The 15,443-nt window shown below is 38.2% G+C and overlaps 1 protein-coding gene across 3 annotated transcripts in view; it reads left to right on the top strand.

Annotated features, from left to right (window-relative positions):
* Positions 1–289: 289 nt before the first annotated feature.
* The window catches only part of LOC115241690 (paired box protein Pax-6-like), an 85,492-nt gene continuing 70,338 nt past the window's right edge, over positions 290–15,443 (top strand). For all 3 annotated transcript variants that reach the window (XR_003884951.1, XM_029817570.1, XM_029817569.1), the window contains exons 1-2: positions 290–1,066; positions 7,163–7,286. Coding sequence is in view for 2 of the 3 variants with exons in the window: in XM_029817570.1 (XP_029673430.1) it covers positions 7,274–7,286 (13 nt within the window). In the remaining variant the exon portion in view is untranslated. The remainder of the gene's footprint in view (positions 1,067–7,162; positions 7,287–15,443) is intronic.

Here is a 15,443-nt window from a genome sequence, read left to right as displayed (position 1 = left end):
CTCCATCTGACGCGTCGCGCGTTACCGCGCGCATCCCTTTTTCGTGCGGTGCAGTTGCGCGCACGTTGCCGCGCGTGCGCAGAGCACGCACAGCACGCACCCTCCGCGATATACCTTCCGCACGGTTGAGCATCTCCACCATTCAGAATCGATGATGTCACGAAGCGGAGCCGGGATCCCCACCGTCTGTCGCGGCGCGCACGTAGAAAGGGAAGCTGCGCTCGCCGCCATTGGTCCAAGCGTCAAGTCGAACGTACCAACACGAGGCCGCGGCAGCGCGACCCAACGAGAGTCCGCGAGTCGGTGCGTGCCAGTCCGTGCGTGCGCTTTTACCTAATAATATTTCCACGGCCGGAGAGAGTTTCCGTTCTCTCTATCTCTCTCCTCTCTTCTCTCTTTCATCCGATATACGCATCTCGCACTCCCTCTGTATCTCTCTCTCTCTCTCTTTCTCTCTCTCTCTTCGCATCCGTTTCTACGTGTATATATATATATATCTCTCTTCCTCGCTCTCTCCCTCTTAGGGTTAGGCGTCCTCGCGTAGAAGGCTTTTCGCGTCGCGACCACCCTCCCCGCCCCGATCCGACGGGGATTTCACGAAAGCGAGAGAGGAGAGGAATCACACGCTGCAGAGCAGCACGTGTGCCGCACTCGCGCGGATCGGCACAAGCGCGGTTGGTTATAATCATCGTTCTTTTCCTCGCACCGCTTTCGCACATAAGTCGAACGCGAAATTGGTCGCGCTCGAGACACTGACTGGACCGGCAAATCCAAGATAAATTCGAGAGGTTATTAACGCGCGCGACTAGCCGCGAAAGTGAGAGGGGTGTTTTGCCGCGAGCGAACCGATTTCAACGGATAAATCGATCCCCGCGAGTCGAATCGAAGTGTTCGATCCGGCGCGAGAGTGACGTAACCACAACTCGCGGTTCGCGCCCGGAAGGCTGTGCTTAGTATATGCGGGGTGCGACGAAAAACGAGACCAGCCAAAGGATTCGCAGTGGTGCTTTCGCGGAACGAGGACGTCGAAGGGAGGACGGAAACCGTCGGCCGTCGGCAGATCTTGGTATGTAATCGTCATAATCAGATATATTATGTTGATTTTGATTAAAAAGCGCGCAAGTGGAAAAAGATAGAATAGGTAGAAAAGATCGACTAAAATCTCTCTCTGTATCGCGATATTTTTAATTTATAGTCTTCGAAATTGTTAATTATTTTTATAATTATTACATTTTTATTATTCTTTATCATTGGTTCGTTTTAATTTTAAGGCAATTAAAAAGGAAGAAGAGAATCCCTTGTTTAGAATTGAAGCTTTTCTATTTTACATCTGTAGTTTAGTTACATCATTAACTTGTATAACGATGGAGATGAAGAGATGAATCCTAATTTTTCAATGAACTATTGAATTCGAAAACTTTCAATGTTACGGAAATCGATTCGATTCTAATTTATTTATTCTTCAAAGAGGTGCGTGTTTTCGCTTCTTATTTGGCTTAACTTCAGAGAGAATCGATCGCGTAACTATCGGTAAACATTTTCAATATTTACTTTGCGTCGTAGGAAATCTTATGTAATTTTTACTTAACTTGTTCGTTGACAAACGGTTATGTAAATTCAATTTCAGCAAAATTATATGAAAATTTTTAGTTTTTGTTTTTCCTCGGAGAAAATAATATTCATATGACAATTGAATATATATATAATTAAATTGTTTATTGTCTTTGTAATATAAAAATATACGGAAAAATATTACGTATCAGAAATCGTAAATACAATAAAGCCCAACGTTTTGATCGCGTCGGATTTTTTTTATTTGAGACACGATTGAGAGAGAGAGAGAGAAAGAGAGAACGAGATAGTGAGTATTAAAAATATTTTACTTCGACATATTTACTTACATATTTAGATACGAATACGCTCGACTAATTGAACATTGTCTGAACATTAATCGCTTGTAGCGATAATCACGCGCGCGCGCGCGAATTCCGTTGATTCATCCTGCTGATTAACACATTATCAAATGCAGATTTCATGTGCACGTAGCACATAATACGGCTTAAAGCATAGTACTCAACCCTCTCCTGCAACGAGCTCGCTATACTGGAGACGAGTGCGATTCAATAGCGCGTCAAATCTCTATATATAGTATATATCTCTCTTCATCTTTCTTGCTCCCACATATTGTTATGGTGTCTTTTTCCTCTCTCTCTCCCTCTCTCTCTCTCTCTCTCTCTCTCTCGTTCTGTCAGTCTGTCTCTTCGCGTGTCTCCCACAGTCATAGTATTATGGTGTAATTAGGCGATAGGCTTTATACGATTCGCCGTGTAAAATGCGACCGCGAATGAATGAGACCGTCTGAATGTCGAGCGTCACAAGTGTAGACACCCCCCGTGGTGATATCCGACGCGCATTGTGAACGCTCCTTTCGTGACGATGTATTATGCGTCGGTTTCTCCAGTAGTTTCTTTGCGGTAGCAATTCTCTAATCGGGGCAAATGTACAGCAGCAACACGGCATTGCTTGCTCGTAAACAACGATAATCCATGCATGAAGTATCTATGTATAAACCCTTGACTAGTATTTTATGAGAATTCTGTGAGAAGTAAAAATTTTTCTATAAAGAAATGCGTTTTTCTATCATTTTAATTACTTTGATTTTTTTTATTTATGACTAAATTAAATTTACTTAAATTTTATATATACTCTTAAAATAATTTTATAACACACAAGAAATGATACTCTTTCAAGTTATGTACATCTGTGGAAAATTTTGAACACAAATTAATTCAAATTTGTTTGAAAAATGAGAGACAAAACGAAGGAAGATATTAAAAGAAATATGATCATATAAATATGATCTAAAAATAAATATTTAAAGATCCAAGGAATACCTTAATGTTCGAAAGATTTGAGAAGCTAAGCTACATAGATCAACACGAAAAGCAATGCAATGAACATAGAAAACGATTCGATAATCCGAAACAGAAAACTCATAAATAATCCGAAACAGAATGTTCATAAGAAGATGTAAATTGTTACACAAAAGAGCGGAAAATTGCTAACCTCCTTGTAGTACAGGATGCAATTGCATTGGATTGAATTGTATTATGTTTCGAAGGAAGCCTTTCGTAAGATCTATAACCGTTTAACGCCTCGTTAACTGTTCATTATTAACGTGCCGTTAAACAGGAATAGATCCTATAAACGACGCGCGCGAATTAACGTTGATCAATGAAACATCTTTCGACGGTCTACATCTGGAACGGATTGAGGCATTATGTATTGATCGATATCCAAGTAAAATGTAATGAGAAATGTTATTGATCATATTCTCTCCATCGTTATTATATGGCAATTAAATACAATTTTTGCAAATTTTTCTGCGAAATAATTTTGTCGAGTATAAATTGTTATAAATTGTAAGATTTAAAAGTATGAGAAAATTATATGACGAAAGAATTGATGAAATATTATTCTAAACATACTAAAAGATGTAAAAACATATAATATTTTTTAAGATACAGGAATAATTTGGTAAAGACACAATTATAAAAGATTAAGTAATATTTCTAAAAAATTGGTTTTTGTCTTTCATATAATTTCATATAAATTCATGCATGTGTCAAAACTTCTTATTACGTTATTTTGTGCATACAAGAAAAGGGACGTGCGTTTATCAAAATAATAATGACGTAAGTTTGTGATTACATAACGATTCGATTAACTTATATCAGGCATACCTAAGAGATAATAAAAACAACATTTACGTAAGATTTGCGATAAGAAAACGTTAAATGTATGTATATAAATGTAAAAAAAAGGCAGCATCAAAACAGATATATTTGAAATTAAATTAATTAATTTCAAACAAGTTGCGTATATTACGTTAAAACGATTTATCTCTCAATCGTCCTCGATTACGTGAAACAGTCATTATCGTCGGATAATACGCGGCCTCTCATTCTTCACCGGCATAATTAATAATTAATGCACAAACGCTTGTGTACGTGCTCATGAGACGAATGTAATCGCGGGCGGAAGTCACTTTATACGGTAGCGCGAGCGGTTAATGCCTGCGGGGGCTGTTGGGCGTGTATTACAGGGGTGGATTTCGACGGTAGTCGCGGTAGCGACGGCAGTGGGTGCCATTAACAGTGTTTCGCCGGAAATGTAAAGCATAATGCGCCGGCAGCTCTCGTGGATATGGAACCTATTACCATTCGCGTGTATAATGCTACCTTTCCCCGTCCCGTTGCGTCTCGCTGTATTGTGTTTGCGGAATGTTCAAGAAGTGTTCGAACTTGTCTCCCGGTAACTACGAAGAATACTCTTCCGTGAATCTCTCCGGATCCGTAAGCGATCTCTGGTCGTGCTTACAAAAGTTTCCAGGAGATTTTTTAATCGTTTTGCACGATCTTTTCTGTTTTTTTTTTTTTTCTACTTTGAAAATGATATATCTTTAGCAATTTATATCTCGCTGAACACGATAATCGAAATGTTAATTTGCATCTTTAAATTCTAATTAGTTAAATAAATATCTGTTGCAAAATTAAAATGCGGTGATAAAATTATTTTTAATTAATTTAAAAAATTTTTATTTACGTTTTAATTATCAAAATATTTAATGCCCAAAATTATGAAGATGGCATTTTGTCGAATGTTATTAATCTATCTTAATCTATTTTATTTTTGAAATTAAACGATACACACATCTTACATTGTTTTATAATTATTTAAAAAATAAATTTAAGAAGTGCTTTTGTGTAATAATTTTTTTGGTTTTCTCTTAATTCGTTATTCGATCTTGTTCGATTTAAATCGTATGTGACTACAAAAAGGAAAAACGCGGATATCTCTTGGAAAGCCGCTGCTATTCTGATGGCGATTCCGCGCGAGGCACAGTCGAGTTTGAGTTCACTAAATCGACAGCTTGGCGTCTTGCAAACAGAAGCGACGTGATCCTGTTTGCGCTCAGTCGGGCATAATCCGAGGTAATCCTCTTGTACAATATGCGAACGCGATGCGCTCCATCCTTCCTCCCTCTCCTTCTCTTTCTCTCTCTCTCTCTTTCTCTCTTTTCTCTCTCCCTTTCTTTCTCTCTCTCTCTCTCTCTCTCTCTGTGCATATACATAAACATGTACGTACTTTTCGCGCTTCTCTCGTTGGGCTTTTTTCCCTTTTCCAGTTGTATCTCATCTCTTCGACCATCTCTTCGTGCGAGAAAACGCTTCTCTGTGTTGCAGCGCAAAGAGCATCCTGGATAATGAAAGGGAAAAAGAGGGAAGTGTCTTGCAGATGCACTGCTTCGTATTGAAACTCGTTGCGATAACTTGCGGAAGTGAATCGTATTATAAATTATTACGTAACTTTGATTTGAATCAATGAGCCTTGCGTAAACATCCTCGCGAGAGACATATTTTCGTTCTCCGAAATGCTTTCCTTTTGCTATCATTCGCGAGAACGAGAAATATATTATAATTTACACATTAACAAAATAATATATTTATGAATAAATATCGCTATTGCTGCGATAAGATATTATTATTGTACAAATTAAATTGTGTTATCTAATATATGCAATATGAATGAATCGTCATGAGGTTTTGTTTAGCATTATTTTTTTTTTTTTTTATTATGGTTTCACATTTGCTAATCTTTTTTCATTATGTGTTATATTATATTTAATTTATATTTATTAATAATATAAAAGATATTGATATTCAATACATATGTTAAAGAAAGATTTACTCTGAATTAGTTAAAGTATTCGTATATGAAGATTTAAGCTTTTTTTCACGGATTGCTTCTCTTGCTATGTTGCTTTTTGTTCTTTGTGTTTTAACCTTATGAAACGATACAACTTGTATGCTTTCAGCTGACTAATTCTTTCCGACACTAATTATCGCGCTTAACTTCATTTTCATTCCCTCTAGCACTGCGAGCTTTCGCTTCACCCTCTCCTTTTTTGTTTGTGGTAGTGAAAGGTACACGGAGGGTGTTACGTTTGCGAGTAGTTTACATCTTCAATAAGCGCGATCTTCGATAATTAAGACACTTCATGATTGTCATTGCAACTCAAAACGGTTACATGCAGTTCTCACAGGGATGGCTTACGTTGTATTTGGATATATAAAAATTAACTCGCATACGATGGTACAGATTATTAACACGATTAAAAAAGCTTATTTTAATAATATTTTTTATAATCTTTATATATACAAATGTTTATATGATATACATAAAATTGTATCAATAATTTATTTAATTTTACCGTGAATTAAATTTCTGTTAAGATAAATTCTGTTTAAAATTAATTTAACAAAGCTTAAGTAGCTGAAGTTTTTTTATTTTGCCATTCAAATAATTGTAAATTTTCTTAGCTTGTTAAAATAATTATTTCAATTGTTTTTAATAACTTTTAGTTACTTTTTTTAAATATATGTATTTTTTTTTATTATTCTCGTAGAAAATAAAATTCTAAATAATATTTTATATGAACGAGGTATATATTTAGATGATTATTTTCAATAATTTACATTTTAGATACGCTTGTCACTGAAAACACACATTTGGTCTTATTTCGGGTTCTATTTCTTTTTTTGTGCGCCTTATATAACGCAAGGTTAAAATATACCGGCTATAGATACACGTTGCGGTAGGATAGGAACCGAGCGTCTAGAGATAACACGGCGCGAAAAGAGATCGGTCGCGCGCTTATTTGCCCGCTCAAGGCGATCGCGACGACGCACATACGCCCGCGATATGCAAATGACGCAGATTTACACAGGTGCTGTGGATACGCACAGTTTTCGAATATACGGCGCCCAATTAAGGTACGATGTTTGTACGCGACGAGGCAGTTTGGGCGGGTCGTCGAAACTACCAAGTATCTCCGGACGAGCCGTGCATTTTTTTTTTTTTTTAATTAATTGCCTTATTAATTTCATCTAAAAAAACATTTTTCTATCAGCATCATACTATGCGCGCATTTTTCACTATTGTATTGTATCGCGAAGTTTCTTTTCTTTTTTAGTGTTAATATTTATCACGCATCCAACGGGTAATAATTTAATCTTTCAAACGCGGAGAAGCTACTATTGTTGTATACGATATTGACATTTTTTTGATATTTTCTAACAATTTTAATTATGGATTTCAGTGAACGAAAGTGTTCAAAGGCCCGAAGATTCTGCCTTCGCAGCAACTGGGCGCTGCGGTCGCTCCATGGCCGGGCGCCACCGGCCTCATAGGCTCCGTCACTGCTGACGACATGGCACACAAAGGTAAGCCTATCTCTCAAATATAATTATACAATTTTTAATTAATTAATGAGCTTAAAAATCTACATTTATTTCAAATCAGTCTGCGCGCCAGAAATCATTTTATGAGTATATGAACAAAGATAATAATGTTATAATGCGCCATAAAAAAGCATACATAACTGTAGGAACGATGTTAGATATGCTGAATAATTAAAACTGACAAACCGAAAAATTATTCTAATTCACACCAGTTAATTAATCTTTTTATGCAAAAGCATAAAAAGTTTTCATTTGATAAAATCATCTTGGTATGGCTTCCTACATGTATATTCATATATACATATGCGTAAATAATTCCAGCTATTAAATCTTTAGTTTATAGCTCTTAATTCTTAATTCTCAACTCTAAAATACATAGATTAATTTTCATTAATTATTAAATAATTAACTGTTGCTTATAATATAAGTTGGAACGATGATTAAATCTTATAGAGAATTAGATTGGCTTAGAGCAAGTTAAAAGTCCGAGTAAATCAGTGTCTCCAAAAAGAAAAAACTGTGTAATAAAAAAAATATATAGTATACAAATTTATAGTGATAGGCTGAAGATTAAAATATATCGAAAGATTTCCGAAATCTATCCCTATTTATGATCTTCGACATACGTCATTTTTCAATCCGGTATTCCATTACGATGGCCCATCAGAAGAACGATTATGGTAAAACCTTTACGGGGAACGGAAGTTCGCCTGAAAAGCATAAAACTTAACGGTTCCTGGCCGATGACTACGAAATGTCGATGGCGCATAACGACCACACGCGCGACAAAATTTCTTTCTACGATTAGGAAGCTTTGCATTAACGTTGCCGATGCTTCGTATATGACTCGCATACTTTTCCATTTAATTCAAAGTTGATATAATTTTTTTACGCTTTCTTGGTAATGCTTGCTATCTGACTAGATGCATAAAAAAGGTATTCGTAAATTTCGGAAATGATCGAGAATCAATCCTATCATTTTTTTTTCTAGATCATTTGTGAAAAATCCGTGGCCTTAATTGAAATGAGAAAATCTTAATTCTAATTTAAATGAAAAATTCTTGAAATTAGTATTTAAAAGTGTGTTAAAGTGCGATATGATGGTTAATGATGATGATTAATGATGATGGTTCTTGAAATGATTCCACTTGTAGCAGTTTTGCGCGCATTTTCCCTATTAATTCGCGGGACGCAGTCTCGACGAACGTAAACTATGTTCGGAGATATTACGGATAATTCGAATTCTAGCTCCGGACGAATCGAAACGTCCGAGAATCAAGAGGGAGGCGTTCGGTTGATGGCTAAGGCGTTTAACCCCATTAGTCCTGAATGGAACTCTCCCTCCTTCTCTCTATCTCTTTCTCTCTCTCTCTCTCTCTCTCTCTCCCTTTCTCTCTTCCTCTCCTACACCCACCCTCTTTTCTCTCTTTCTTCCTCTAACTTTCTGTCACTGGCGCTTCCTTCGCTCTCGCCTGTTCGAGCTCTCTTAACACAAGGGTCCGAAGAGGATGGGCAGACGACGTCTCAAGGCTTTCTAAAGCCGGCAACTTCTGCCTGAAACTGGCTGCTCACTTCACGTATTGATTTCCATTCTCTTACGCCTTCCAGCGCTCCTCGCCACGTCCTCCGAATCCTCTATTCGTTCCTTCCGCGGGATCTTCCATACCTCCGCCGATCATAATTTCTGTCCTTTGACATCCTCTCGGTAGCCATCGTATAATTTAACTAAAACGCCAGGTTAAAAAAAAGTTCTTAAACGCGGTATCAGATAATTCGTATATTTTATCTTTTTAATTCTATATTTTATTATATTTGTCTCTCTCCGGACGTTGATATCATGATATATAAATCTTGAATATATTGAAATAGCTTTGATAGAATATATTGGAACATTGACGATTCTCTCGATAAATGAACTTACGTCTAATTGAAACTCTTCTCTTGCCTTTTTTATTTTCGATGCAGTTTCCGCTACGGACGAGCAAAGAGATAACGTTGTTATCAACTCGTTATCGAAAGAAGGATAACTGTATAACATATTTGCAAATAATATAAATATACCTACGGAAATTATCTCGAAAATAATCGCCTTTTTCCAAGACGTGTAACAAGCTGACACATATGCAAATACAATTCGAACTTTTTCCGGCGTAAAGAATTTCCGCGAAGATTTTCAGTGCGGGCGGTAGCGCGGATTAAAGGCCGCGGCGCGCGGCGGCGGAATCCACAAGTGAGGAAGCGATCGGCGGAATCTGCAGGGTGCTTGAAAATCCACGAGTTATCTGACCGAGTGCGGCTCAGTGGGGTGTGTAGCGTTAAGTTGGCGTTAGCTCATTGAATCACCCCGAATAGAGCGACCGCCGTCGTGGCAGTGCCAAGAGACGAAGGCTTGTTTTGATCGATCGCACGTACAAATCGTATTTCCGACCTCGCCTCGCACAGGCAATGACAAATCAGTCCTTTCTTATTCTCTTGCGCGGAACCGCGCGCGAAGGAGTCACGAATTATCGCTCTTGGAAGCTGTCTTGTCTTATCCTTCATGCTTGTTTTACGCCAAGCCGAAGTAACTCAAGTAACAAATTAGGTGCTTTCCTATTCCATTATTTTTCGTTGACAAAGGTGAGCGGGTTAAACTTGTTATTTGTCTTGCGTCCTTATTTCGTGTAATTACAACGATTAGCGTATAAATGTAGAAAATTGCTTTTCTGTAAAACTCGAAGCTTTTTATAGTACACTTCTATCAATAAAACAGTGTTTGATAATGGGATTATGTAATATATTTATGTTATTATGGTAGTTTATAAAGCGGATGTTGATTAGTTTATTTATCTCGTCAAAGTCATCAAAGCAAGCAAAATCAGAGCTGTGAGGTGTTAGTAATTAGAATTGCGTGGGCAGAAAGCCGTTTTTATTACGCTAATTTGATTTTTTCTCCGGGCTAACGTTAAGCGGAAGAATTATTTTTACTTTACTGGAAATTATTACATCACTGAATGTAACATAAATAATTTTTAGATATGTATGTTCTGAAAATAAATGGTTAAAAGCGGACTTGAATAGTTTTTAAATATAATATCACAGTTTTTATTGTGTATTATGGAATTGATCGCATTTGAATTGTTATATATAACGATAGTTACTTAATTTACAGACGTAGAATTACTCTTGCATGCAAATGATATACATTTTATTAATATATATCATGTCATATCAATTTAAATATAGTCGCGAACTTGAGGATTTCCTGCGAATAAAAATAGAATAGAAACAAGCCTTCATTACAATTTGTAAAAACGTTCTACGTTCTCTCTTAAGAGTGTTAATATTCTATACACATTTGTTGCATTAAATTTATTCGTGAAATATTTTTATATCATTTTACTTCGTCGGATAAATCGTACATTCTTCATACATTTTTAAGCCGCATATTTGCGAGTAACTTTTGCAGAATTGCGAAACTGATCGCCCCCCCCCCCCCCCCCGTCGTGCAGGAGTTGCTCTTACGCATAAGGGACGACACGGCGAAATGAAGGGTAGCGCACGGGAGTAGCGAAATAAGAATGAGAGAAAGAATAGCGCGCCCGGCTCTTCTCTTCCTTCTCATTCTTTATCGATAAGTGCAAGAAGCGAGTCAAGATGAAAAAAGACAAAAAAGGAGGGCGAGGAAGTGAAGAGGAGATGGAGGAGGCGGCGGCGGGTTCTCCTGAAGCATTGATCGTTTCTGAATTCCGAGTAGATGGCAACCCCCGGCGGTTCTTCACCCTCCGGCCTTTCTCCCTTGGAGTCTCGATATACGTACTCGTCTTTCGTATGTTGCTGCGGCGAAAGAGGAAGAGCAAAAATATGAAAACATTAGGAAGACGGAGAGAGCAAAAAAGAGACAGAAAGAGAGAGAGAGAGAGAGAGAGAGAGAGAGACATAAAGAGAAAAAGAGAGAGAGAAAAAAGAGCTGCCCTCTTTAAAACGGTTCCCGTGCTCGTCCAAAACAGAAAACTCCTTCGCTTTTGATCCCGCTACTTTCAAGCTTCGACGACAACTTGCACAGTTTTTATTCAATTAATTCATGTAGTTTGCGATCACGCGACAAACGATGCTTTTTGTTCATTAGTTCTGAAGAAAAACAACAATTTACTTTTATCTTTTTTAATACAGGAAGTCTAAGATTCTATGTGACTATGAGATTAGGAAAAAGTTGAGAGTATTCAAATCGTCGAAAACGATTATACATCATAATCTTTATTCACTGCGCACACTTAGTGTCTGTTAAATCTAAAAAATAGATTTAATTTTATTTTATAATTTCTCATAAGAGAAAAAAATCACAAAGTGTCGAAACGTTCTTGCAATAATTTAGCGCATCCTCTGCACATCCTTTGCGGAAGCTATCTCGCAGTTACTCGCAAACGTTTTCATGCCTTTGCGGTCTCTCTTCTCCCCGTATTTCCTGAAGTATCGAATACTCCCCTCCATCCGCCGTCATCATTGTCGTCGTTGTCGTCGTTTCCACTTGTGCGGCACCGCTGGAAAACGCTGAAGATACGCGTTATTTCAGGCGGACGAGAGGAGACGCCCTTCTCTACCACCGTTTCTTCCTCCCGCAGCAACCGCCGTCGCCGGCGGCGGCTTTTACGGCTATCTATCGAAGCATTTCGTACGTGGACTGGATACATGGTGGATTTTCCGGGGTTCCTTCGCTTGCGCCATCGCGTTGCGACTACGAATTCTTCGGTACCATCCCCGCTTACCGTCCCTTCACCAGGATGGACCGAGCTCGAAATGTGCTGGCCACCCGTTTCTGTTTGAAGAGGGAATTTCACAGTCGAATACGCCTGATGCAAGACGCACAGTTCCCGTCCGACTATCTTAGTTTTCACGGAGAAACTGCACTTCGAAAAGGTGCCCGACGGTTACTTCCGGCAGCTAAGATGAGATCTTACAGTTACATTGCATCCACGGAATTGAAGCACAACGGTTAAAAATCTCAGATAGTAGTATTGTTTTATATTTAGTTGAAATATTTCGATCTTCTCGAGAACGATTACTCTTAGATCTTGTGAATCCTCCCTCTCCGCCTCTGTTGAATATTCTGATATTTTTAAATTGTAAAACAGATTTTAAATCTCGTTTCTTCTCGTGTTCACACAAATGTGGAGAAGTTCTCGCTCTTAATCTCGCGCTTATATTTATCTATTCTCCAATAGAAGAAAGTGCCACCAAGGCGGCATTAAAGCCGGGAGCTCATTAACGCAGCGAAAGAAAGAACGAGCGGCCCGACGACCCTAGCCATTGTCACGACGTGAAGCTATTGCTATGGGAATTTCATGGATTCTCCGCGGCCGTCGCGAATAATGTCCCGATCGTTTCACTGATTTAACACTGCAGAGAGAGATGGAAAGAGAGAGAGAGAGAGAAAGGAACAACGAAACGTTATTGGATATTCTCTCCAAACGGCGTAACTTGACCGTACTTTAGATTCTGTCGCCAAGTTTTCACGAGTCTTTTATGAAACTATTTGTTTTGAATACTTTATGCTGTTAAAATTGTTACAAAACGTTTAAGATAATCTTTCGAAATTCAAGTCACGCACACGCTTAAAATAAGAGAAATTAAATTAGCATGCTTGATTCTAGCCGTCGCAATTAAAAAAAAAACATCAAAAACATTTTGATGAATTAATCTTTTAAAATAATTTTGTGCTTTAGATCTGCGACAGAAATAAGGAAAAGCAAAGTAGGTTAATAAAATAGGTAGGTAAATAAAATACACGATGGTATCAAGGAAAATATTCCCTGATGCCTCCGGCAGGATATCTCAAAGATATCTTAAGCCGTTAGAGATCCATTCGCATTACTCATCGTTCTTTCGCGCTCGCTCGCGTATGCATTATTCCATCCTAACTATATAGCCCCCTGACGGGAAACAAAAAAACTGTCATATAAACCGCGCCCTCTCTCGCGCTGATGCTGAGAGGGTGACGGCGAGAAAATGGAGACGGTGTGAAAAGCCACCGCGAGAGACGACGGCGACGACGACATCGGCGGCGGACGTCGCTTTTGTCCGTCGGCGAGCTTACGCGGGCATGACGTTAATCGACGAGACGAGCCTCGAAAGTATTTGAGAGGGTAAACGCGGTTAAGCCAACCTTGGAAAATTCCTTCACGTCCTCAGATCCTCGAATGTTACAGCGTAACTAATTCACTAATATGTCATCGTAAATCGCGACTCGTGTAAAAATCACATGAATGTTTAAATTGAACGCACTATACTTATGCTATGAAAAAAAAAAAATAATTAAAAAATCCTAAATTTAATAATCAGGAGGATTGGAAACAAAATGAATAAAATCTTAAAGGTAACATTATATACATACATATATATATATATATGTTTGATTTGTTATTTAATCGCCATGTAAAAAAAAATTTCGATGCTGTAAACGCGACGTCAATATGAACGTTTGCGAGTTCTAATCTAAAAATGAACTAATCATGATTATTCCAATAAACATAAAATTTGTATACGTTTGCAATAGAAATATAGTTGTGAAAGAATTTTTTTTCATCGATGCAATTTGGGCGCCATGCATCGAGAATAAAGAAGTATATCACACTAAATAAATATTTTGACAAATCACAACGGGGAGAAAAAGAGAGAGAGAGAGAGAGAGAGAGAGAGAGAGCGATAGTCCGGGCATACCATGGATGTATTATGGGTACACGAGCAACTGTCGACCTAATTTTCCCCTAAATGTTTCCGGAGATTACATCGGTTTGCTATTGTACGTGTCCCGCATACGCGATGTCGTGATCTTTCAATGGAACTCTGTAAGCCTCTCGGAAAAACGGATACCCGATTTACATTGGTTCGCCGATGTCGTACACGATTAACACCACGATCTTATAATAATTTAATATATACATATATAACGTAATTGTTTTCTGACACACATGAAACGTGATATACAAGAAAAGCATTTTTCGTATATCGCAGAAAACTCGGCAGGATTAAAACATTATTAACTCGACACGCACTTCCAGGATTGTTTATTTCTCTGCGGCAAAACTTTAATGTCGGTATGCGTGGAAGAGTCAGGAAACGTAATTTCCTTCCTCTACGATGCGCGCCCGCGTCGAGGGAAACAAACGGCGGACAAATGCATAAAATGAGGAAAAATCGTTAGCGAAACACAACGCGTTTATCCACCGCGCGATAATGACGTCGTTTGGCGCGCTAGCAGCACTTTCATTTGATTCCTCCAAAGGTTCGTTTATGCATACGCTGTTAGTGCATCAGCGACGAGTTTATATTTGCCCTCCATCTCCTTCTCTCTTTATCCCTTTCTTTTGCCGTTTTTCGCGTTCCCCGTCTCGACGTCCTCGAACGTACTTTAGCCTGCCACCGAAAAATCTTTCTCTCTTTCTCTTTTTCTCTCTTTCTTTTTTTTTCTCCAAAAAGGACTCGAGAGGTATGCCACTTCAGACTCTGAAGAATCGTCCTGTCTCGCGCACAATAATAACGATTCCACCCGCACACCTGCCCTAACTACCGGACCAATCTCCGAACGTGGTCCGACCCACATTCTCATTTTCATAACAAGGCCAAATAAGTCGCACCTGCGATTCCCTCGAACGTGCACTCTTCATTTCTCCCCTGTAGCGACATTTTTCGCGTATTACGTCTAGATTGTCATGGAAAATATGGAAGAATTATTGCTATCTCGAGAATATTTTCTCACGCAGGACGCGCGATATCTACTATGTAAATTTATATACCGTCTCTACGGATATTAATAATGAAAGTTTTTTTCTATGGCGGTGACAAAATCGACTATGAAAATGTAAAAGTACTTTTTTTCCATTTCATTTAACAATTTTCAGTAAATTTACTCTGTCTATGAATATGCTAATGACAAAGATAGATTTTTTAGAGTACAAACGTATTTAAAACGTTATTCTCAGCGTTTGATATTTTTATATAAAGCATATTTTTTCATATCCGGTTATTTCCGTGAATATTAAATATTTATGAAAATTTGTTTACTAAGCATCGATGCGCGTTGAGTGTGGTTCGTGATTTAATAGAATATTCGGTGTGTTTCATTTGCATCTCTCGGACGTAGATCCCCGTGTTTGATGTAGA

This window comes from Formica exsecta, unplaced genomic scaffold, assembly GCF_003651465.1.
Source record: "Formica exsecta isolate Colony F162 unplaced genomic scaffold, ASM365146v1 scaffold504, whole genome shotgun sequence".
Taxonomy (NCBI): Eukaryota; Metazoa; Arthropoda; class Insecta; order Hymenoptera; family Formicidae; genus Formica; species Formica exsecta.
The sequence above is the reverse complement of the archived record's forward strand: the minus strand, read 5'-3'. Positions and strand labels throughout refer to the sequence as shown.